Source organism: Corvus cornix, chromosome 26, assembly GCF_000738735.6.
Source record: "Corvus cornix cornix isolate S_Up_H32 chromosome 26, ASM73873v5, whole genome shotgun sequence".
Taxonomy (NCBI): Eukaryota; Metazoa; Chordata; class Aves; order Passeriformes; family Corvidae; genus Corvus; species Corvus cornix.
The window spans coordinates 140,121-165,187 of NC_046354.1; the positions used below are offsets into that span (position 1 = coordinate 140,121).

General features: G+C 53.1%; 1 protein-coding gene across 2 annotated transcripts; it reads left to right on the forward strand.

Annotated features, from left to right (window-relative positions):
- The first annotated feature begins 7,836 nt into the window (after positions 1–7,836).
- SLC16A1 (solute carrier family 16 member 1) lies at positions 7,837–23,649 on the forward strand. Of its 2 annotated transcripts, none has more exons than XM_039565365.1 (5): positions 7,837–7,919; positions 16,593–16,850; positions 20,265–20,408; positions 20,848–21,711; positions 22,118–23,649. In XM_039565365.1, the coding sequence occupies exons 2-5, from the start codon at positions 16,634–16,636 to the stop codon at positions 22,393–22,395; spliced, it is 1,503 nt and encodes a 500-aa protein (XP_039421299.1). In that variant the 5' UTR covers positions 7,837–7,919; positions 16,593–16,633; the 3' UTR covers positions 22,396–23,649. The 2 variants fall into 2 exon arrangements, with proteins under 2 accessions (XP_039421299.1, XP_010402584.3); XM_010404282.4 differs by lacking the exon at positions 7,837–7,919 and adding an exon at positions 14,859–15,077.
- Positions 23,650–25,067: the final 1,418 nt, after the last annotated feature.

Genomic DNA, 25,067 nt, shown 5'->3' on the forward strand with positions numbered 1-25,067 from the left:
ATGTTTTGTATCACTCAATTTTGTTCCTTTAAGCCTGCAAACCAGGGAAAGGGTAGCAGTGCCTTTATCCTAAGATGAAGCATGACCTCCTGCTTTAAAACAAGAGCTAGCTTTATTTATCGCCAAGCTGGGCTTGGGGAATAACAGAAATGTTTGTTGTCCCACAAAAGACTGGCTTAACAGCTATTATTAGAGAGGGAATGGCAATTTGGAATGAGCAGCTTATTAGGCACATTTAACCCTGTTCTCTGAATATGGAAGATCAGGGATTTGTTACTGGGGTTGTTGCAACTATTTTCTGCTGAGGGTTTTTGGAGCCAGCACGGTGCACCCACCCTGTGCCCATGTAGCTGTTGAGCCGTGGGTGGTTGTGCCGCCACGATGGGTCAAAAGTCGGTTCATGGGGCACCTGCCCAGTTGAGGAAGAAGTTCTGGCTTGCACAAAAGACTCATTAAATTGCTTTATGTAACTCCTCCTGCCTGTAGAGCTCAGTCACCAGAGTCTGTGTAAATCCAACACAAAACAGCACATGGAGAAGGCAGGACTGGACTTGCTGACGAGAGCTGGTTTTGATGGACACTTCACAGTGTCCAAACCTTATCTCCAGTAACATTAGCTTGGGAGGCAGGACTTGGGGTCTGTAAATATATTTTCTTCCCCAAAACAACCTTCTTTCTGCTCACCACTATGGGCAACACTATTAGAGAGAGAGAAGAGTGGGACCTGATCTAGTGTGTGGCATCTCTGCCCATCGTGGAGAGGTGGAATGAAAAGACCTGTAAGGTCCCTTCCAACCTGAATGGTCCCTTCCAACCTGAATATTTATATGATTCTATGATTCCGTGATGACCTGCAGGGTGGGCAGAGGGGGCAGAATGGGCAGAGCAAGTAGGGTGGGTAGAGTGGGGAGACCATCCTAGTGGGATGGGGCGGGAGGAGGGTGCTGACAAGTGGTGGATGTGGCAGTGAAGCAGCAGCTTCCCAAGGACAAGCCACCTGCATCCTGTCCCGAGCTTCACTGCTGGCAGGGCATGAAATCCTGGTCTCTGTGGTAGCAAAAGGCAAAGTCCCCAAAGCCTGTTCTGGGGCCAGGGCTGCCTCCAGCTTCAGTGTACTTTGGTGGTGCTGGACTTAGGCCTGTGTTTGTGCAGGGAGGGCACCTGACACACTTCAGAAAGAGCTGTCTCCAAGCGAGCCAGCCACAGGTACTGCTCCTTGCTCCCTTCTGCCCAGGGTCAGGAATGATGCTGGGCTGGGCCCTGGGAGGGAGCAGAGCCTGCAGGCTGTCCTCCCTGTCCAGAACTGGGGCCCGCTCCCTGTCAGCAGCAAGCCTGTGTTGGGGCATGCAGCAGCAGTGAGCTCCTCTCTGGGATCTTTCCTCCAAACAAGCACGGTCAAACAAAGCCAGGGGGACAGAGGCTTTCCTGACATTGTCGCTCCAGGCTCTTTGGGAACAGAGGGGTTTTGGAACAAGCAGCACAAATATGTATTCACACATGCACACAGTAGGTTGTGTGCTCAAAGTGTGGGATGGGAGCACACCGTGGCCGTCCTGCCACTGGACCCTGCCAGCAAGGGGAAGATGGAAACGGTGACACACTCAGCCACAAAGAAACTGCCAGTGTTGGCTTTCCTGTCTCCCCTGCTCACCTCCATGCAGCCTGATGGGCTGGAGGCTGGGCATTTGAAGAGACAGGTGGCTGCACTGACTGGGGCATTGCTGGCAGTGTGGTGCAGGTACCACCTTTCTCTCTCTTTTCATTACTGGTGGCCTCTGGGGGACTATTTTGGGGGAATGTTCAGGTATTGAGCCAGCCCAGAGAGGGAGAGTGGGGCTGAATGGTCTCATGCTGCTGCCATCCATGAGGGCAAGAGAGTTCGGGGCACCTGGGTAGGGATGCCAGGGGACAGTCACACAGACTAATGTCCCCTCTGTCCCCACCTTGGCCCCACGAGTGGGATCATGTTCACTGCACAGATACAAATGTGACTCCAGAAGTGGTCCTCCTGAGAAACCCAGTCTGAACCACCAGGAGCTCACCTGAGGGCTCTGCATTCCCCCTACTGGTGCAGAAGAATGGGAGCATGCTCTCTGCTTTCCTCATTGCAGCTTCTGCCTTTTTCTCCCTGACAGTCTTCCAGATATGGGGCAGCCCAGGCTCTGCAGCATGGGGATCTGCACTGGTGCTGGCCTGGCAGAGGGAGAGGGCTCAGTGCCTTCCCCGAGGCTGGAGAGGTGCTCAGCCCCAAGGAGCTGCACACATGGCCCCAGGGTGACTCTCATGGCCCACTCCACCAGTGCCTTCCTTCCTTCCTAAGTGCTTGTCATCTTGGCCATCCCAGTGCAGCTGCACAGACAGGCAGGGCTTCCAGGTGGAGTGGCAGAAGCAGGCTCCATGCTGTCCATCAGTTGTGTGTTCAAGCCAGTAAATCTCAGCCATCTGGTACTTGCCAGGCTCCAGTTTAAAAATACCTAAGGAAAATAATCCTCCAGACTCATCAAGGCCAAAGCAATTCTGGGCGGGTTCCTGGACAAATACTGCGGTTTGTGTTTTTGTCTGTTCTCAGCAGGCACTTGTCTCAGCACTCACTGCCTCCCCAGGGACTCACAGGGTTGGGGCATCCCAATGGCCATCCCAGCCACACTGTGACTTGGGAGGGGAGTGTCAGGCCAGATGTCCACAGCGTGCTGTGGGGCAAGAGTGCACGGCCCTGCTTAGCAGCAGGAGTGGCCCGATAGCAACTGAGGCCATAGTGTGTTTGGGAGTGAGGTGTCTCATGCCCAGGCCTGTGGCACTCGCCCTGGCCTGTGCTTATCCTCTGTTTCAGCCTTCTCCTTCTCCATAACCAGTGCCGTCCTGCTCTGTGGATCTCTGGATTCCACACATTCATGTCCCCAAGCACTAAGTGGGTTTCTCCAGTGATTGCCCCCAAGCTGGGAGCACTGAGGCTGGCAGTCACCAGAAACAGCAAGAATCGATGCCCCGGTGCTGTGGGAAACCCTATGTGACTGGGTGGTGGGACCAGCATGGCCAGGGACTGAGAGGCATCTTCACAAGTGTCAGGGTCAGCTGGTCGATCCTCTTGGCTCTCAGGCTGCCTGCAGTACTTTCCCTTCCTCTTCAGACCTGTGAGAGTGCCCCAAGCTCCCCTGAGATGATGCAGGACCAAAAATGTCAAGTACTACAGAGAGAAGCCTGGCTTTGTGCAAAATCCCAAGAAAACAGCTGCTATAGATGCTGCAAAGGAGGACCAGAACTGGAGCACAGCCTGGAGCTCCAGCTCATCCCCATGGTGATACTACCCTGAGCTCACTGAAGGTAGCACCCTCCCAGAAGCAGCCCAGTCAACAAACCCATCAGCAGTGGAAACTGATCCTAAAGACGCATTGTGCGGAGAGGGAGAGGTGCTGAAGCCTGTTTGGAGATCAAGAGACATGGCTAGGAATGCCACCAACCTCTTGACAGCCAGGGATCACACAAGGCAGGTTGAAACCAGGCGGAAACAGGCTCTCTGGGCAGGGATACAAGGGAGAATGAAATGCAGGTGAGGTAGTGTTATTGACATATGAAGTTATTTGGTGCAGGGCATGGTTAAATTATTTGCAAAGCCCCCACCTTTTCCTCCCCACCCCAAGAACAGGAATAGAGTCATTAAAACAGCATGTTCTGGAACAGTGGAGATCCCGTGGGAGAGCTGGACACAGTGAGAAGTACACCCACCACCGTGGCCTGACCCCGTCCCCTTGCCTCTTGCCTCGGGGGTCCCCAGCTCTGCCAGAAAGCTTTTGGATAAAGATGATCCCAGCATCTGGTGTATGTAGCAGAACAGGATCTTGTGCTGGTCAGACTGGTTTGGGTGACCCTAGCTTGAAGACAACAGTGTGGCTGGGATGCAGTTGGGTGTTTGTGCAGCAGCATCACCTCTGTGTCTCCTTCAGCACGTGGTGATGCTCCATTCCAGTGGGCTGCCACTCCCTGGGGCAAGATTCACCCACCAAGCCCCTTGTGCCAGAGGAAACACCAGCCCCTTCCCTGGCCTGCATGGAGGCACTGGCAGCACTGGCTATAGACCCTAAAGGATGAGTTAGTTACCTGCTTGAGTGGAGGACTGGCGCTGCCAAGACGTGCTTGTCAAGCAGCCAGCACTTGGGAAACGAGGAAGAAGAACTTGGAAAGAACAAGACACTGCACTGCGAACATATGGGATAGCAATCTGCTGGGAAGGACAGCAGCCCACACACTCCTTGGAGAGAGAGAGAGAGACCCTCATGAGTGAGTCCTCACAGAGCATTGAATTAGTATTGGAAAGGACATTGAGCAGCCTCACTTTCCTCTGGGCCCAGGAATGGAGAGGCAGGAGGAACAGAGATACTATTTCTTGCACCAAGTAAGTTCCTTGGCAAAAGGTGACATGCTTGTGCAGGCTGCAGCATGAGGGCCCCATGGAACAGAACCAGGGAGCTCTTATGCCAGAGGATGAGGAAGAGGCACAGTGCAAGGGAAAAGGGAGGACTACAGCAATGGTGACATCTCAACTTTTGCCATGTGGTCTCCACGTGGTCAAGGATCCCTTATTTCTAGGCAAGCTCTCCAGGGAGAGGATGCTTATCCTGGCAGCAAAGAGCAGGAGTGGCAGCTGCTGGGATGCAGCTGGAGCCAGCACAGCCTTCTCTTTCTTAGGCAGGATGCAGCAAAGCCAGGTCAAAGCAAATGCAGCAGGCAAAGCTCTCTGCAGGACACAGTTACCCTCTTCCCATCTGGAACAGCAGGACCAGCTGACTTGCTGCCACTTGCCTCCGACTGCGACCACCCCACACCATCCTCCTCACTCCCTTTCCCCTGGAGCTCACAGGGAGGTGGCAGTCCCTTTTGGTCAGGGCTCTTGAGATAGAACACGGGAGATTATCCTCTTTCTGCTGGCCTCACATCATCTCATGACCCAAATCACTGTCTCACCACTCACTGGTCACACTGTGCCCCAACAGCCGATTTTGACAAGGAATTATCTCCACTGCCACTAGGTAACAAGTATTGGGCTCTTCACGCTGACAAATGCAGATCTCTCTGACATGGCCACAAGTGTCAGGATCCAAGGGGGATCTTTGGGGAGACACAACCTTGTTAAGTGCTGGTCTGCATCCCTGGGGGACGTGTGTGTGAGCCTGACACAGGCGGCAACAGAGCAGCAATGGGAGCCCAGACAGGTAAAATGTGTTGACCTAAATGAACATAAAAATGAACACAACCACAGAGGTCTTCTGTGGCGTTAGTGGCTATTTTGAACATCTTAGCATGCCCTTTCTTTCTAAGGTAGATTATTTTCTAAACAATGACAGAGGCCATTACAGCAATACACCCCTGAACAATGTCGTGCCTGTATCATCCATGGAGGAGAACTTGCACATTCCACGAGGACAGTGATCTGATGCCTTCTCTTCCCCATTCATTGTCACGGGGTAAACTCAGAGCCTGGAAGCTTAGTGGAAGTGAAATGTGAATCCAAAAGTTCAGAAAACCCTTTTCCAAAGCCTCGTCAGGAAACTAGGATGGATATCTCAATAGAACAGACTTTCCCAAGAGATTTCCAGTAATTCCTGGATTTGGACTCATGTTGTTACTTCTCTTATCAAGCAGGACATGCGTATTCATGACAGATGAGGACTAGACTTTTACGTCTGCTAGAGACATTAATTCCAAGAGAAATCAGAGCTAATGATTATGTTTTGAGATTACTAGAGGTCCTTGGTGTTTACAGTGGAACACAGAAAACCTGAATTTGTATTGCTCTGCTGAGGTCTCTCTCACATTCTGGAAATGAAATGGTTTAGCTGTCCCGGATGTTGAACTTGATTAGTGTCCACAACAAATGCAGTCAGAAGCAGGACTGCAAGGCTGCTTAGCGTTGCTTTTCAAGGACAGCTTTGTTGCCCAATATCCTGAAACAATATCCTGTTTTCCTCACAAGAAAAAAATTCCTAATGGGATTAATATTAAATCCGTCTTTTAAAGAAGACAAAAATGCAGCAGCACAGAGCAGGAAGGACTCTTTCCCATTTTCAGTAAGATGGAGAAGCAGCAGGAACAGCAGGAACAGGAACAGCAGAGATGTCCTGCAGCTTCTCACCTGCCCTTCCAGCCCATCGCTGCTCTGGCAGCTCCCTGGTCACTTGAGCTCTGCCATCCCTGGCCTCCTGTTTTGCGCATTGCTCTAAAACCCACACACTGGGGCATTGCACATCAGTGCCAGATGAAGGACATGCTCTCTGGCTTCATCCATCCCAGCAGCACTGGGTCTTCTCAAATAAAACTGGGAGACCATGTCCCAGCTGGGATCCCCCACAGCACTTCCCACTGCTTGTCCGCAGCGGAGTGGAGCACTTGAGCCTAGGTAGGATCTTAAAGAACAGCAGAGCCAAGTGGCTCTGTATGATCCAAAATCACCCCTTTGAGTTGTTATTTACCTTGTTGTCTAAGCAAAACAGAGCACAGGCCTCTCCCTGCTCAGTCACACAGGAACAGATGGATCAAGGGATCCTCCCACCCACTCACTCTTTGGGTTACGGTGTCTCACCTCAGAAGTGGGTGAAAGAGTTGGTTGTAGTCCCCGGCCTTTTATTGAGTGCACCTGGTCCATTCAGTGCCTCAACACGCTCAGAGCACACCCGTGACCATGCTTGCTGTGATGGAGGAGCAGTGGTTCCTTTGATATGGAAGCGCTCGCACTTCCCCACAGCTGCTCCGTCTCCATCTATGGAGTATCACTGTTTATTCCCTTCTTTCCCTTCCTTGGCTCACAGTTGAACTACACCACTCTTCTTTTGTCGGTAAAACAAATTAGAGCATCAGACATGTGACCCAGAAGTCAAGTAGCGTCATTAGGCTTTGGGAGACAGCATCGTAACAGTCCCTTTTGTGCAGGACTTGGGACCCGTGGGGAGTGAAGAACACGGGATGCAGAGCTGCCATAGGCTGGTTTTCATCCAGAGGTGAGGAGCTCTGCTTGGGATAGGAGCATGCTACCAGCAAGGTAGCACACACTGAGGTGTTGGGTATGCAGAGCCTGGGACTGTTTTATCGTGCAGAACCAAATTCTGAGTGGAATGGTGAAGGCATCCAGCTTCTTCACATCCCTGGGCACAAAGGCCCAGCTGAAATAACTGTGATCCATCACAAATGTCCCCCCCGGCAGTCCTTACCTTCACGGGAGCACAGCTGCTAGCGCGGGCTGGCAACGCTCAGAAATGTTGTGGTGAACACAAAAGCACAGTCGTCAGGCAATGGATTTTATTTTTAATGCATTTTTAAGTGCTGATGGGTCTTAATATAGGCACTGTGCAGCATTCCGCACCTGAAGGCGTCCAGGACCCCCGGGGGCAGGGCCACGTACGCCAGGAATGCGGCCAGGACTCCCAGGAGTGGGGGGTCAGGACCCCCCGGGAGCAAGGCTAGGAACCCCAAGAGTGGGGTCAGGACTCTCGGGAGCGTGTGCAGGACCCCCGGGAGGGATGAGGGCCCGGCAGTGAGCGGCAAGGGGACCTCCTGTTCCTGCCCAGCGAGTGGAACTCCTGCGCCGAGTCACTCCGCGGGACAAGTTCAGGGAAGTCCCGCGCTGCCGCTGCGCCGGGCAGTGTCATCCGGCGCGGCCTCCAGGCACACTCGGTCCCGAACCCCGTCCCGCCGCCGCCTGCAGGGGCCCACAGGGGACGGGGCGGTACGTGCCGGGGCGCACGGCCGAGCCCGCCCGCCGTGGGGCTCGCAGGGGCGGGCAGGGGTCGGGGGGGCCAGCGAGGCGCACGTGGCGCGGGGGGGCGGTGCTCGGCCGGGCACGCCCCGCTCCCGCCCCCCCTCGCCCCTCCGCCCCTTATAGCGGCGGGGGCGGGGGCGGTCGCAGTCGGCGGTAGCGGCGGCACCAGCAGGTAGGGCCCGGGCGGCCCACGTGGCGCGACGGGACGGGCGGGCGGGCGAGCGAGCGGGGCCCTCGGGGTCAGGCCGCCGGCTCTGGGGGCCCCGTGCGCTCCGGCGGCTCCGCGCTACCCGGCGCCGCCGCTCCCGGCCCGGCTTGGGGGTCCTGGAGCCGGTGATGGTCGTGGGCCGTTGCCGGGGCTGGGGGTCGCCCCGGTGGCTGGCCGCGTAGCCGGTACGTTCGGTGGCCGGTCGGTTCCATACCGGCATTTCTGGCTGGGTTGGAGCCGCCGCTTCGGTCTCCCCACGACCCCGAACTGAGGGGGGAGCCATGTTTTCTTCCCGCTCTGGTATGGCCGCGTGGTGAGGATCCCCCAGTAGCCTGCCCCGACCGCCTTCGTCCCTACTCTCACCGGCAGTAGCGCCTTGGGGTCGGGGTTTCCCCGGCTTCCTTCTCCTGGGGAACGGTGAGGATGGACGATGGTGACCTCGGGGAGCCCGGGTAGCCCAGCTGCCCCGGAGTGGGGGTTCCCTGTCCCGGGGGGCTCCTCGTTCCCTCGGCCCGGCCGCTCCCCCAGTGTATTTGTGGGCCGCCCCGGGCGATCCCCGCACCGTTTGAGGGTGCTCGATAAACGCTGGGGTGCACGGAAGAGGTGATTACTGTGTATGTTTGGCTCTATTGATAGAGGCGAGGAGGGCCTGGGAGCTGTGTGGGAACCGTGTCCCGGGAGTGGGTCTGCGGTATTGGGGTGCACGGGGGTACCCCCCGTCCCCATGGGGAGTACTCTTGCAGCCCGCAGCACCTGGGTGAGCACTATATCGTGATGCCGCTCATACCGGCCTTCAGGTGATTCCTCTTGGTAGGTGCTCAGAGCTGGACCTCGGGCACTCGAGGATGCTCAGGTGGGTGAGTGACCCAAGTCCTTCAGCACCGTGATCTCCTGTTGGCTTTGCGGGATGGACTGCTGAACCGTGCTCTGGCACCAGGAAAGGCGCCTTTAACGCTTGTTTCTGCCTTGCTCAGAGAGGAGGTGGCAGTAAGGTCTTGATGGTGCCATACGTGTTTCGGGTGCGCACCCAGCCTCCAGTGTGTGAATCACTCAGCCGGCGAGGTGTTGCGGTGACCGGCAGCAGAAAGCTGGGACTGCTGGAGTACACTGGTGGCTGGTGGTAGCTCACACTTGCTGGGCAGCAAGGGGCTGTCAGAACGCTCCCAGAGCCAGCACCTACCCGCTCTGGTCCTGGGGTCTGTTCTGGTTGAAGCCTGGTGGCCCTTGGCAGGTGTTCGCTGGCCCCAGGGTGAGATGCTCGGGGAGCTCGGTGGGGCTGGGCTCCAGACATGCTGCTGGGATGCTTCACCCAGGGTGGGTGTTGCAGGTCAGGCAGGAGTACCGCAGCTGAAGGGTGCACAAATGCATCATGGAGGAATGAACAACACTTGAGGGTTTGAAAGCTGATCCAGGCAAAGGGGACGGAGTGTGAACAGGAGGATCAGGATGAAATTGTGAATTGTATTTGCGGCAGAAGAGGTGGGATTTGTGTCCTGGAACAGTAAATGGCCTGAGTGCTCACACGTTGCCCTTTATGGATGGACCTTTTGCACCACGGTTACTCATGTTCTCCGGCTTTAAGTTTCTTCTGAGGAAGAAGGTGGGTTTTCTTAGTTCCATCACAAGAAAACAGGTATAATGATTCTGGTTTTGTGCCTTTCTGTGAGTCTTAAGTCTTTTTGTGGTGCACAGGCATCCCATTTTCATGCTAAGCGAGGTCATTAAGTGCTGTTGGATTCTCCCGCGAGTCTTTGCACTGAAGTTTCCTTGGCTGTGTCTGGAAGGAAAGGAGCAGTGCTGAGAAACGGGCAGGAAACATGTTGCTGGCGTGTGCTGGGTGTAAAGAAACTCCCCAAGCCCCTGATGGTGCCTTTGTTGGGAAGGAACTTTTTTGGTCTTAGATGAATGGCTGGGGTGATAGACCTCCTAATTCCAGACAAATTCTGCTAGTGTATGGCAAATCTCTCTGCCCCAAAGTCGTGGGGCTGCCTGTGGCTGTCCTGGCCCCTTGGAAGGTGTGAAACATGGTTCCCTTCCATTAAGTGTTACCTGGAAAAAGTGTGAATGGTCGCATGTGCTTTCTCTTGACTCCTTTTTGGCACAGTTGGCCTGATTTATCTGGCAGCTAAGGTGGAAAATACCCAGTGACTTTCATGCTGTCCTTTTGTATCTCCTTTATGAGGAGTTGAAAAGCTGCACGTAGGCTTGGGAGGTGCATCTCATTAAGCCCTGTAGTGCAAATCTATTGTTGCGCTTTTATGGCTTTTCCTATTTCCTCCTCTGGAATCAGCCTATAACAGACTTAAGAAAGTGGGAGCCTCTCACCACTGGTATCGGTATGACTCACTTTCAGATGTGCCCTTAGAGTTTCTGCAGAGTAGTTGTTCTGTAGCCAAGGAAAATCCATGTGGGGCTGTAGTTAATTACAGAAACCACAATCACTGGAGTGCTACTGGGCCCTCGGTGTGACCGCCTCTCCTGCCTCCATCCCAGTGCTGCCTTGGTCCTGGTTTGAGGGCTGGGTCCTCGATGTGAGTGTCCCACCTCCATCCCTGTGCTCCTGGGTCCTTGGTGTGACCTCCTCTCCCACCTCCACCCTTGTGCTTTTGCGTCCGTCGTGTGCATGTCCCACCTCTATCCTGGTGCTTCCTCATCTGTGGTTTGAGGGCTTGAAGGTAGCAATAATGTGGCAGTGGCTGGGATCAAAATTCAGACTCCTACTCTTAGGGAAGGGACAGCCAGTTCTGTTTGATGGTGATGATTGTGACTTTTTGGGATTTTGCAGCCCCTTGCTTTGCCAAGACGTGCGGAGCTGTCTCTGGCTGGTGTTGCGGGTGTCTAATGAAAGAATGCCGATGCTATTCCATACCACATTTTTCTCATTCTGAGGATTTCCGGGCGGGCACGGGGTGTCCTGGGAGCGTTCCTGAGCACTGCTGGTGCGGGGAGGATCAACTCTGTGTCCTGGCGTATGACTTGTGCTCGGGGTGGAACTGGGAAATGCTCTACAGGGGCTTGAGCACCCTCTGTCCCCTCCTGAGACTGAGGGGCTTGGCTGGCAGCTGGTGCTGCCAGGGAATCCCTTTCCATGGGGGCGGGGGGACAGTTAGAGAGGGGACTCTGGGTGCTGTGCTGGGGGCTGAAGCTGATGTGAGCCCAGTCTACATGCAAGAGCTGCTTGATTCACGTAATGTTCTTGTAACTGGCCTGCAAACCCCTCTGGCTGCGGGGTTTTGGGTCAGAGGGCTGTAGAAGAGCCATGACCACAGGTGTAGAAATAAGCCAGGCTTTCTCCCTTGGGCTTGTTGGTAGGTTGCTTAAGCTTGATTTCATGCTTTCTCGTATCAGTAAGATGCTCGTTCCTTACTGAGCACTGCTGATGCTAACAGTCAGGCACGGCAGCCCCAGATGGGAGCTTCTCTGGTGGATGCAAATAGCTGCTCATCTCTCTGGTTGGTTGGCTTCCCCCAAAGCTGCCAACAAACTGTCCCAATATCTCACTTTGCAGGGCAGCTTGCAGCCTTTTGTGCCCTGTGCCGTGCTGGGGGTGTTTTGGGGGCTGAGGGGCTGTGTCCACCAGCGAGACCAGTTGTGACTGTCCGGGGAAAGCCTGTGGTCCTGCCTGGTGGGGTGAGCAGGATGATCTGTGCCTCTGCAGGTTGAGGCTCGTGCTGCCAGTGGGGGAGCTGGAGGAGGGCAGCTGCCAAGGCCGTGTCCCGTGGCGTCTGTCTGTCTGCGCGCTGGTGTTGGCTCACGGGGCCGGCAGACCAGGGCATGTCTGGGGGTGTGTTGGCCATCCCTGGTGGGAAGAAGCACTGAGTGGGCTGGGCTGCTTCTGGCCAAAACCTTGAGCTTGCCTGTGCGGGCTGCTGGCCTTGAGTGAGCCCTGCATGTGCTGCTGACCTTGGCTCACCCCAGCAGCAAAGGCTGGGGCTGAGCAGGGCCTCAATTGACTATTGTCCTGGTGCAGAGCCCTTGGAAGCGCTGGGGAGTCACGTAGGCCATGTGCTGCCAGGTTAAACCCCTGCTGTGGGTGCCCGATGGAATTACAGCTCTGTGCATAATGCTCTAAACCCTCTTAAAACTGGTTAAAGTGGTGTCTCAACTCCTGACAATCTCTATTTCCTCTTACTTCAGGCCAGAAAAAGGCCAAATTTGAAGCTATAGAGTGTTATTGGCTGTGAACAGCTGGTGATTGCCAGCCCCTTCATTTCCCCAGCATGAGATCTCAGTTTCAGGGATCAGAAGGGATGTTGAGGGCCTGCCAGCTCACCATGTTGGGCAAATGTCCCATGGATGTTTATGGCCCTGTGCTGGGCACTGGAAGAGCCTCTTGTGGTGAGCTGGGCTTGGGAGGTTGTGCTGGGAGGGGTGGATGTGGCTAATCCTTGCTGGTTCTTTGGGCTGGGGCTGATGGGAACAGGCTCCTGGGGAGCAGCATCCCCCTTTCTGCTGCAGGCTTGAGGGAAGAGCCCCCTCAGGGAGTGCGATCTGTGCTGCTAGCAAGGGGCAGCTTTGTGCCCATCCTGCCTGGCCTAGGTGTTTCAGCGTTGGCAATCACAGGCCAAAGACTGGGTCCAGCTGATGAAGGCATGAGAGGCCTAAATGGCCGTTGGATAGCTGGGATATCCCTGGATGTCTTTTTGCTGTGGAGATCCTGCTCTGGACATTGCTATGTCCATCTCAGAACCTGGGGGAGCACAGGAGGAACAGACAGCAGGAAGCAAAGACAGCAGGGCTGGGATGAGCCACTGTGGACTTCACACCTGCGAAGATGCCAGATGAACCTCTGCTGGTAGCAGCACAAGCCTGTGTGGACAGGCTGATGATGGGTTGTGGGAGAAAGATATGGGGCTCTCTGCCTGTCCTGCTCCATGGGAGCAAGAGTTGAGGCTCCTTGCCGGCCCTGCCCCAGCCCCCAGGCACTCTGAGATCCCTGCTCCGTGGGAAAGGCTTTGTGAGCTCAAAGGGCAGCAGATGCTGCTGAGTGTATGCCCAGAGTAGAGAAGCCTTGAGCTGGAGGGATGTGTGAGTAGAGGCAGGGGTGTGTTGTGCCTGGGGAGGGCCTCTGTTTGGGTGGGGGGATGTCCCTCTTCCTTTGACCCCAAAAAGGAGCGGTGTGAGCCACTTCTATGAAGTTTTGGCCCCAGAAATACTTTGGGGCATTTGCAGCGCTTTATAAATGTGAGCCTCTGTCTTTCTGTGCTGGAGTCCTGCCAGTCTGAGCTTTGAAAAGCGCAGCAATTTACTGCATTATGTAACTAAAAGTCTTGAAATCATACTGTTCCAGGCCCGTTTGGAGAAAGGATAACTGCTTGTGGGTGGGACCTGGGAGATGGAAGGGCTTTAGTCTCTTGTGGGATCTGTTTCAAGATGATACCATCCTCATTGCCTTGATTCCTGCTCTCACTACTGCGGTGCAGAGGAGGGTGGCTGTAGGCTACTCATTCCTGCAGATTAGTCAGGACTTTTATAGGGAGCAGATGTGATACTCACAGTCATTACTTGGTTTCATCAGTCTTAATTACTGCAAATATGGTTATTTTATTTCCTGATAGGGCGAACTGTAGCTGGCTGCCTGGCAGCTGTGAATTTGATTTCTAGTCATGTCTTACATGTTGCAGCTCTTCCAAAACAGAGCTGAAAATGTCATAACTATGTATTTTGAGTGTCTTTTTTTTTTTTTTTTTTTTTTTTTTTTTAATTTACCTTTTTGCAAAAGAGGGAATCTTTCCAGTTGGGCTGGCTGCCTTACGCGTGCTTTATCTTTTTTCCTTACTTGTTTGAAACTACTTCTTTGTGGGGGCAAGGAGGAAATTGTCAAGAAACCTAATGTGGTTGAAGGATGGGCTTTCTAAAACTGGTCTTTCTTAATAAGGATTTTCAGTGAGTCAGGGAAAAGTGTTGTGGCATGCAGAACTCCTCGTCTAAACTCTCTGGCGTCAGACTTTGGGAATCTTTGGTCTCAAAACCTTGTTCAGCTCAAGGTTTTTCATTGTGCCGCAGCAATGCAAGAGAGGTCATGTCTAACCTGCCAGAAGCCTTTTATTTTACAGAGAGATGCCACCTCAGCACCTGCAGGAGGAGGAATGCTGCTTGTAGGGGAAGAAAAAATAAGTGAACCAAGCCACAGTCATTTTGGAGCAGTGGAAGAATTGAACCAGTGTATATGTCTCAGGAACAAAAGGGAAAAATCCCCAGTGTCTCATCAGAACCCCCCCCCCCCCCTCAGCCTTTGCCTTGGATGGCTTTTATTGTCTGTAGTTTTAATTAGTGCTCACAAGTAGATTATATTCCTTGCTGGGAGTTTTTATAGCCAACACCTGGTAGTTTCAGCTTTCAAAAATGTTTTGGATAAATCAGTGTGGTTGGATGATACTTTAAGGTTCACTGAAGGGTGTGAAAGCTCAGTGTGACTCAAAGCAAGAGGTAGCTGAAACTCCAGTGTGCAGCTTGTGTGGGGAGGGGATGTTCAGTAATTCCCAGTGCTCATGGTGGGTGGGTGGGCTGCTCTGTGTTCCAAGACACTGGACTGCCATCGGGAGTCTCTGTGGAGCCTGGCACTTCTGTTGGTGGCTGCTCATCCCGGGTGGGTGCCCACAGGTGTGTGTTGGCCTGGGGGGTCTGCCTGCAGCTGGACACCATAGATATGGGCTCATCCTGGTGAGTCCCAGAGAGGAAATCAGAAAAAACGGGTTCTGGCTCCTGGGCATAGTTCAGCTGTGGACGTGCCAGGGGCAGCGTCTTGTCAATGATTCCTTTGTTGGAGTGGTGGGTGGCTTGGAGCTGCTCGTGATGGTCATGTGTTGCACTGGCCAGGATGCAGGAAAATACCCTGCCAGTGAAAAATCATTGTCTGGGTCAGGCTAAACCAGTCTTAGCAGCTTACAGAAACTGTCCTCCTGTGCCTTGCTTCTTCTCACCCTGTGTGGGTCCGGGGCATCACCTGAGCACAGCCAGGTGTCAGGTGGCTCTGGCAAACCTGGTGCTGTATCAGATAACTGCTGCCAGTACCTCCAGTGCCAGGTAGGAGCGGGATCTCCCAATGCCTCTGAGCCACCAGCTGCGCTTCATCTGAGACACCGGGATCCCAGCCTTGGATGTGCGCCCAAGTGACATGAAGTGAGTGAAAAGGCAGGATCCCATAGTTCTGTAGTGTGTGCTCTAGGGATGTGCCAGGTAGATGCTGGCATGTCAGCAGCCACGGATGAGATTGTAATTGCTGCGAGCTGGGGCGGATGTAGGCTATAAATAGGAGGCTGCACCTCTCTGAGCCAGCACCACACTGCTTTGAAGTTGTCCCCTCTGCCTGGTATGACCTCAGGAGCTCTGGAAAAGTCTCCCCTGCTCGAAGGTGGCTTTTTCTTCAAGTGCAAACCTGAGCAGCAGAGAGCTATGGAGTGAGAGGTGGACTCTGGTGAAGGAGCCTAATGTTGCCCCTTGGCTGGGGGTGCTTAATATGGGCAGGCAAGGTGGGGGTATCTCTGGCTGTGAGGCCAGGGAGGACTGCAGTGCATCAGAAAGTGCTTTCTAAAATCCCTGGGGGTGCACAGGAGTTCTGGAGCTGGTGGTGGATTTCTGTTGCTTTGGATGTTGTGACCCTTGTTTGTGAGCAGCTGCCCTGGTTATGGTTCCTTGCTGGGATGGCTTGTGCTGCTCTCGGCTGCCTCGACCAGCCTTCATTTGGAGTAATGGCAGCTCTGGAGTGTGATCCAGCTGTGCTGCAGCATGGGCCCATGCATGAGCAGCCTGACCCTGACGGCCTCTGGATCGCTCCCCTGCTCAGCCTCTCCGAGGGGATTCCACACTTCAGCAAGCCTGAATGACATTTCCCTGTTTATTTTGCTTTCTAGTCACTTCTGGTTTTGAGCTTTTTAGGTGAATTGTTTTTATACTTGGGTGCTTTGTGAAACCTGCCATAGCCTGTTTGCTCGAGGAGGAGGATTTGGATGCAGTTGGGTCAGGAGGTGCCCTGCCAGGGCCAAACTGCCAGGGAACCAGGCTCTGCTGGGACTGCTCTGTGTGGATCCACCTCCCCCTTCCCTGGTGGCATATAGAGGAGCCTTCCTTAGTCACCTCTCAGACTAAGTTTAGCCACAGCCCATGACCTTCAGGGGTGGTGGGTGTGCTGTGACACCCAACTGCCCTTTCTCAGCAGAAATAGGGGTGTCCTATTTGGCTCATGCATGGTGATTTACTTCTCAGTGTGTATGTGTTTAATAACCTTGGTGTGCTGTTCCTGCTCCAGGTGGCCTGGGGCTTCCTGGGAGCTTGCAGTGCTGGGGTTGCGCTCCTGGAGATGCTGTGGGATCTCTGCCCGTGCAGATGAGCACTGGCTGCTGTCACAGACACTGCCTGCCCTTTCCAGCTTAGGTCAGGGTGTCATGTCTTAAATTTGTTGCTCACAAATGTGTGATGACTAGGGCTCTTAAAGGCCAACTGCAATCTGAGCATGTAGTTTGGGGTGGCCCAGTGTGCTGGTGATCCTAGGGTGCTTTCACCTCACAGATCAGCTTTCCTGAAGGTGGTGGGGGCACTGGTGCAGTGCCAGCCTTGCTAACAGAGCTTGAGCCATGCAGTTGTATGCCAGGAGCAGGGATTCTGCTTTCAGCTGATGCAACACTTTGTCCTTTGCAGATCTTTGATCCCCAACTGAGTCATCGCTAACTTGATTGAAGATGCCACCGGCCATCGGAGGCCCTGTAGGATACACTCCTCCTGAAGGAGGATGGGGATGGGCTGTGGTCATCGGAGCCTTCATCTCCATTGGGTTTTCCTATGCCTTCCCCAAATCCATCACAGTGTTCTTCAAGGAGATTGAGGTCATCTTCAATGCGTCCAGCAGCAAAGTCTCCTGGATCTCCTCCATCATGCTGGCTGTAATGTATGCAGGAGGTAAGTGGGCTGGAGGCAGCGGTACATGTGTTCCTGTATCACAGCACAAGATGCTGCTCTCCTGCTGGGGCTGTGATTCCCACCTGGCTGTAGCGACAACAAACAAAACTTTGCTAAAAGTTGGAATTCTCTCCTTATGTGAGAGCAAAACCTCCTTTAATGAGTTTTCTTAAAGGAGGTTGCTCAAAAAGTTCCATTTAATGCCCAGAATGCAAAAACCAGGTTAATCTGTCCTCCTCCACAAAGCTGTAAAATCTTTCCGGGGAATTATGACTTGTGTAATTCTGCCCTTGTCCTTGTTACAGTAGGCTGTGGATGCTGTGTCTGCTCCCAGCACCCTCCTGAAGGTCGGGGAGCTGCTGTGCCACATGTAGCAGCCCTGCTCTTGGGGGCACTTTCTTTTGGATAAGACATTGATCTTTTTAAATTTTTTTTTTTTTTTTTTTTTTTTCGATTCAGGGAGCAGTGGGTGTATCTAGGGATCTGTCTCCAGTTTCTTGTCAGCTCAGTTGTGTTTGGAGTGCACTGAAGCCTCGTGCTGCATGTTACTCCTTGCTGGTGCCAAGCAGTGCCGTAGGCAGCTTGTGCTGTTTGAGGATGGCAGTGTGCACTGGAAGTACAGAGACATGAGCAGAATAAGGCAAACCCACCTAAGCTAGAACAGTTTCCCTCTCCTGTCCTTCAGAAGCTGCCTTTTGAAGGCTTTTAGTTCCCAAGCTGGGTGCTTTATGCATGTTTTTAATGGGTGAGGAGCACATAGAGCATGGTCTCCAGACCCTGGGGTCTTGTATGTGCCTGCAAACACAGCGTTGTGCTGGGCTGAAAGAAACACTTTGAGCCTGCTGTTGTGGCCACTTCAGAGGCAAATGGGAGCTTGTCCTGCTGCCAGTCCCCAGCTGGCAAGCTGCCCACAGCCTTGTTGCATTTGTGCATCCAAAGGAGCTGACGTCAGCTCCCGGCTGAGCACGAGGCTTTTCCTTTGCAGGGAACAGGCTCTTCTTTGTCCTCGCTCAGCTACCGAAGCGACCAGCACATTTCCCTGCTCCAATGTTGTAACAAGCTTGTAAACCGTGTAACTGCCTTAATGAGACCCAATCTGGGCCATTCCTCCTCTCTTGATAGCTCAGAGCTGGTTCCTCTGGGGGCACTGTCTGGAGCTGCCTGGCAGCAGGGATAAGAACTCCCTCTTCCAGTCCTGGAGTTGTGGTTCTCCCCATGTCCCCCTCCTTCCCTCCCTCCATGCTGATACTGTCTCTCCTGCTTCCACTGAGCTGTTGCCATTAAATCCCAGCAGCTGCTGATCTTGAACCACTTGCCTGTATGCTGGTGGCAGGGATGCAGAGAGTACCCTAGATTGACCTGGGTGCATTTTTTTCCCCCAGAGGGTGGTCAGGTACTGAACAGGCTTCCCAGAGCAGTGGTCACAGCCCCAAGGCTGCCAGAGCTCCAGGAGCATTTTGGACAGTGCTCTCAGGCAGAGGGTGGGATTGTTGGGGTTGTCCTGTGCAGAGCCAGGAGTTGGACTCGATCCTTGAGGATCACTTCCATCTCAGGATTTTCTGTTATTCATCCCCCAGCTGCTGGAACACAGGAATTGCTGCTGCCCCACTCATTCCCTCCTGAAACCAGACCCTTTACAGAGTTTGAATTGCACTGGAGCAGTCCCAGTGTGCATCCCATTTTCCCTGTCTCCTAGGACACCTCGTTTTTTGGAGGCCAAAAAAGTAGTTCATACTCTGGAAAAACGTTCTGGGCTGATGGAATCTCACAGAGCTGCGGCAGTTCCTGTCCTGGGCAGGGCTAGGTGTGATGAAGCAGCACATACCCTACAGCTGCCCTGTGCAGTCACCATCAGGATGCATGGATGTCATGGTGTCAAATGCCCCTTTGCCAGCTCCATGTTGGGATTAGATTCCATTACTTATATTTTTTTGGCAATCAAGTTACATCATGTAATGTTTAGTCCAAAATGCTTCATGTGAATTTAGAAAATAGGAGTGGGTGTGGATTATTTTCCTTAAAAAAAAAAAAAGTGTGGGGGAAATTGCCCCAGGGTACCTGGCACTGCCCAGCTGGGTGGCTTCCTGCCCATTGCCCTTCGGAGCCTGCTGCTCCCAGGTGGACTTCCCAGAGGAAAGGCAGTGGTTGCCTTTAGACTCTGTTCAGGGGTATCACATTTGCTGAGTTCAAGGTCCAGGTTTTGCAAAGTGCTGAGTGCTCTGTGGGGAAGTCTGTGGGACTTGTGATGTGGCAGCTCCCGGGTGCTGCTGCTGCCTCTCAGAGGACCAGGGCCATGGCCCATTCCTGGTGGCATTGAGTTAGAGCCTCTGGTAGCACTCTAGATGCAGGGAGCAGAATGCTGTGGGGCTGGGGGCAGCCTCTGCAGCGCCAAGTCTCCTGTAACCTGCTCCAGGCTTTGTTTAAACTGGGCAAAAAGGTCAAGTACCATCTGAGGACCCATGAATAACATGTTGACAACCTCTCTGTCTGTTAATAGCAAAGCAAGGTCTGTTAATATTCAATGGATGTTCATTCAGTGTATTTAAATATGTTTTAGTGTCTGTAGAGCATGCTTGGCAGTATCTAATCACTGTTTGCTTTGGATTAAAGCTCCTGATAGTGAAGCACTTAAATGGACAATCGGGCCCTGTCTGCCTTAGGGGTAGCAGTGAAAACAGAAGCACCCCTTCTCCTGGGGCAGTGCTGCTTCTCCCCAAGCCTTGGGGAGCTTCACCTGCACCCAGAGAAGATGTTTCCTCACAGCTTTGTCCAGTCTTGATAAGAAACCTCTGGCAGGAGATGTGCAGTTGCTTTGTTGCTGGGATCCCAGCCCATGGTGGGTGGGTGGCTGCAAGTAGGGCAGAGTACAGCATGGGGCAGGTGGCTTCAGCCTGTCCCAAAGCCCTGTCTCTGGGGGCAGCTGGTGCCTAGGCAGCTCCAAGGCAACTTGCTCAGAGAAGTCAAAGCTTTCTGCGCTCCAACAATTCTCTCTCTCTCTTATGGTTAGTTTAGATTAGGTAGTAGGAAGAAAATCTTCCCTGAGGGTGATGAGGCCCTGGCACAGAGAAGCCTAAAGAAGCTGTGGCTGCCCCATCCCTGGAAATGTTCAAGGCTGGATTGGATGGGGCTTGGAGCAACCTGTTCTGGTGGAAAGTGTCCCTGCCAATGGCAGGGAGTTGGAACAAGATGATCTTTAAGGTCTGTTCCAACCCAAACCACTCTGTGACTCTCTTATCTCCAGCTGCCTCTGAACCTCCTGCCCTTTCCCCTTCCCTCATTCCCTCACTGGGAGAAGCATCACTGTGTGAAAGCTGGAATCCTCTGGCAGTAAAGCTGCAGTGTGCTTGTGTGTGTGTGTTCTGTCTCTCATGCAAAGATAACTCCTCTCTGTATGCATCTCCTTTGTTTGCCCAGGTCCCATCAGCAGCATCCTGGTGAACAAGTATGGCAGCCGGCCCATCATGATCGCAGGCGGCTGCCTCTCCGGCTGTGGGCTGATCGCAGCCTCCTTCTGCAACACAGTGGAGGAGCTCTACTTCTGTGTTGGGGTCATAGGGGGTAAGTGATACCCTAGTGGGGCAGTGGAAGGAGCAACTTCAACCCAGTAATTAGTAGTTGATGTGTCTGAATTTGCATAAAATCTGGTTCTTGTCAGTGCCTGGGTGCCTTTTCTGTAGCTGGCAGCAGGGGCTGACTCCTGCTCATGCAGCTGGGAAGTGGGTGGTGAGGTGTTGGAATGGACTGTCTGGGGCACTGGTCCCACCCTGGAAGTGTTCAAAAAGCATGTGGATGTCACACTTGGGGACATGGGTTAATGGTGGACCTGGCAGTGCTGGGGGAATGGTTGGACCCCATGATCTTGGAGGGCTTTCCAACCTAAATGATTCCATGATTCCAAATTGGGAATGGAGCTGTGAACCCCGCTTGTCCCACCAGCCCTTCTGCCGGGTGCTGCTGGGGGTGTCCAAGCCCTGAGCCCCTTATCTCTCTCCTGCAGGCCTCGGACTTGCCTTCAACTTGAATCCTGCCTTAACCATGATCGGCAAGTACTTCTTCAAGAAGCGTCCACTGGCCAATGGGCTGGCGATGGCAGGCAGTCCTGTCTTCCTCTCTACCCTGGCACCCGTCAACCAGCTCTTCTTCGGCATATTTGGCTGGCGTGGCAGCTTCCTCATCCTGGGTGGCCTCCTGCTGAACTGCTGTGTGGCTGGATCCCTGATGCGGCCCATAGGTCCCAAGCCGGATCAGCTGAAGAAAGAGGCCAATAAAGAAGTGCAGCAGGAGGCTGGGAAGGCAGGAAAAAAGGATGATGGTGACACCAGCACGGACCTCATTGATGGAAAGGCCAAGAAAGAGAAGAGCTCATTCTTCCAGACAATCAACAAATTCTTGGACCTGTCTCTATTCACACACAGGGGCTTCCTGCTCTATCTATCAGGCAATGTAATCATGTTCTTCGGGTTGTTCGCTCCCTTGGTCTTCCTCAGCAATTATGCAAAGAGCAAGAAGATTGCTAGTGAGTCTGCAGCCTTCCTGCTCTCCATACTGGCCTTTGTGGACATGGTGGCCAGACCTTCCATGGGACTGGTGGCAAACACCAAGTGGATCAGACCCCGCATCCAGTATTTCTTCGCCATCTCTGTGATTTACAATGGGGTTTGCCACCTCTTGGCCCCGATGTCCACCACCTATGCTGGCTTCTGCATTTATGCTGGCTTCTTTGGCTTTGCCTTTGGCTGGCTGAGCTCGATCCTGTTTGAGACCCTGATGGACCTGGTGGGAGCTCAGCGGTTTTCCAGTGCTGTTGGCCTGGTGACCATCGTGGAATGCTGCCCTGTGCTTCTGGGACCCCCTATGCTAGGTAGGGTGTGCTGTGCCTGGAGAACTCACTTGAGGACATGGTTTTAATGGGGTGGTGCTCAGTTGGTGATTGGACTTGATGATCTTAAAGGTCTTTCTCAACCTTAATGATTCTATGATTCTTTTACTCAGGCTGTCCTGTCTGGACTTGCTAAGTGGTGGTGGATTCCCTTGAGCCATGGGCAGCCCTTGGCACTGGGGCAGCAGTCAGGAGACCACCCCAGTATCTGAGGAAGTGGGGTCTGAACCCCTGGCACAGGGTGGGGAGAGCAAGGGATAAAGGAATGTGGGACAGGTCCTTGCCTGAAGGTGAGGGTGATGGGCTTGGGCTGCTCTTGAGAACATCTCTGTGACCTGGAGCTGCTCTGGGGGCATCTTGCTAAATTGTCCCCTCTCTTGTCTCTTAGGGAAGCTCAATGACATGTATGGTGACTACAAGTACACATACTGGGCCTGCGGGGTTGTCCTGATCATCTCCGGGATCTACCTCTTCATCGGGATGGGCATCAACTATCGCCTGGTAGCAAAGGAGCAAAAGGCAGAGGAAAAGGCGAAGAACGAAGGGAAGGAGGAGGAGACCAACATTGACGAGGCTGAGAAGCAGAAAGAGGCAAACAATGACGTGGCACCCTCATCTCAGAAGAGTGTGGAGGATGGTGTCAAGGAGGAGGAGAGCCGCATGTGAGGGACCGGTCTTAATCCCGGAGTGTTGGGGAAGCGCTGCTGCCCTGGTGCGGCGGCCAGGGCAGAGCTCTGCTGGCGCTGGGTGGCTGTGAGAAGTGTTTAAACCGGGTGTTCATTTTTAAACAGGCTCTGAATTGTCTTTCCATCTGTGTTCAACAAAGGTAACAGGACTATACGTGCAGTATCCTCATGTGTCCAGCGGCAGGGGGGCTTTTATAGTCTGGCTTTTTAACAGTAACATGAATGTACTAATATGTGCCTTACAGTCTCCATATCTAGTTGAATCTGGATGAGCCTTAACTCTAAACTGTGCTTTAGCTCTGTATTCTGCTTGGGGTTGGGGGGTGGGGGGATATGTGTGTGTTTTGGGGAGTTTTGTTTTTAAAAAGCCATAAAAAGCAGGATACTGGATTTGTTGAAGCATGATGGGCTTCAGGGCCGGCCCTGGATGAATACTGCTTCACACGCTTCTTACTGCAGGCCCTCTGTTTGGGGGGGAGGGGGGAGATGCAGGCACGGGGCAAGGTGCTCCTCAACCCCTGTGCCCAATGCCTCCTGGCTCTGTAGGTGGTTTTTAGGTATGTTTTGAAAACACTTTAGCTACTGTAGTTCTTTAAAATCCCTGGTTTTGTAGCTGTTCTCTCATGGGATATTCAGGTTAAAGAAAGACAGCTGCAGTTCTTGTTGTGCAGTGTCACCCACTCCAGGGCCATGGCAGCCCTGCTTGCCCAAGCCTTCCTTGGGGAGTGTTGGGGTCCCCCCTGCCTCCCCACTCTGCCTCAGTAGTGCCTATTCTCAGCCCAGTGCTGGGTGATGTGAAATGGGCTCTGGTTGGGGTGCTGGTATTGATGCTGCTGTTGGCTGTGCTACCCCATCCTGCCTGTGGGGCGGGTTTCCACTGGAGCCCCATCCAGCCAAGTGTTTTGGGTGCCTGCCCTGGGCAGAGTGGTGAAGTGGGTGGAGATGGTACATCCCTGAGACTTTTTCTGCTTTTGCTCTTTTATCTGTTAGAGAAACCTCTTTTACTTGCTTCTGTTCAACTGAGATCTTAAGGCGGTGGATGCTGAACCTCTCACATCTAGGACACGTAAGGGGGAGGAAAGTATTTGTATGTATTTATTTTTTATTTTTAGTGTTGGAAAATATCTCAATGTATGCGGAGCAGGTTAATGGCTCTCAAGTTCTAGTAAATGTTGATCAGAATTCATGTTAAGAGGCTGAGTTTTTTCAAATAAACTTGTTTTTTTACAATTTACCCATCAAATGTTGAACTTCTTTCTTAGAAGTGTGATTTCTGTATGCCAGATCACATAGATTTAGGGTCAATTTCGGGGAGAGGGTGAGTGGGCCTGTGGCAGGGCCTGGCTCCACTTGCTGCTCCAGCACCCTGTGGAAGCTGGACACGTACTGAGAGGGTAAGATGCCCCTTTTCAGCTGGAAGAGGAGGCTTTGGTTAGCAGCTGGGATGGCTACAGCATAGTGGTGCACTCTGGTTTTAGAACCTGTAAAAATCCTTGAGAACTCCCTTGATTGTGAAGTGGAGGGACATGCATTTAAAAGTCTTGAGTGATGTGCAGATGCTCTTGCTGTTTCTTTGTGCTGTTTCCTTCTGAGCTGAGTGAGACCACACCTGTGTGGGGCGAAAACTAAATGAGAGGTTAAATGAAGGTGGTCTTGAGGGAGTTGTGGCAGGTTCAGGGCCTGCATTGCAGCTACTCTCTTTGCTCTCCCTTGTCTGCAAGGCCCCTTTTGCCTTTTTTCAGTCTAAATATCTCATAAAGCAGCCTGGGTTGTTTGGTTGTTTTTTTTTTAATACTGTAGATTATAAAGCCAGGGGAGTATTTTGTACAAGAGGATGTTGTAGTTACTGAGCTGTGATATTGTATTTTCATAGTTGGGGTGTCTAGTGGACCGCAGGGATGGGCTCATGTCACAATAACCCACCTCTGGGAAGCTGCCCCTGTTATCTGAGTTTTTGTAGGTACAGACAAGCTCCCCTCTGTGTGTGGGGTGGTCTCTGGAGGGACTCAGTCAGACAGGGCTGCAGGAGGGCCAGGGCTCTCCTGCTGTACCAAGCGCTGGTGATGCCTGTTGAGAGGAGCACTTGTCCTCCGCAATGAAGGATGTGCTCAGCCCTTCTCTGCTGGTCTCCACCACTTGTGGGCATTGGGGATCCTGTCTGGGCTGTGTCCACAGCTAACATGGGTGTTCCTGTAGCCAGTGCCACTGGGAGAGGCTCACACAGCTAGGGCAGGGAGCCAACCCTGCTTCTAAGGAAAAAAGTGTATAATTAATTTCCTGCTGCTTGGATGTGGCTGGCTGGGAACACTTCAGTAGTAAATCCTGGTTGTTCTCTACCAGTGACCTCCATGCCCCATCTGAAGCTGGGTGTCATCCCTGTCCTGGCTCCAGGATCACCTGTGGGACTTTTTCCTAGGATCCAGTGCTGTGGAAAGGCAGGTGAGGGAGGAAGGTGTCTGTTGGACTGGGAGGAGAAACTTTTGCCCTGTTTTAGGCTACAAACTATTAAGTGCCCTGATTAGGGTAGAACACAGGCTTTGCTGTGGCAGGCAGGGGCACCCCCTCCAGGGCATGGTCTCTGCCCTGGGCCAGCCTCTCCCACCAGGCAGGGGCTGTCCCTTTGCCTGTTCCTGGCTCAGCTCTATATTTAGT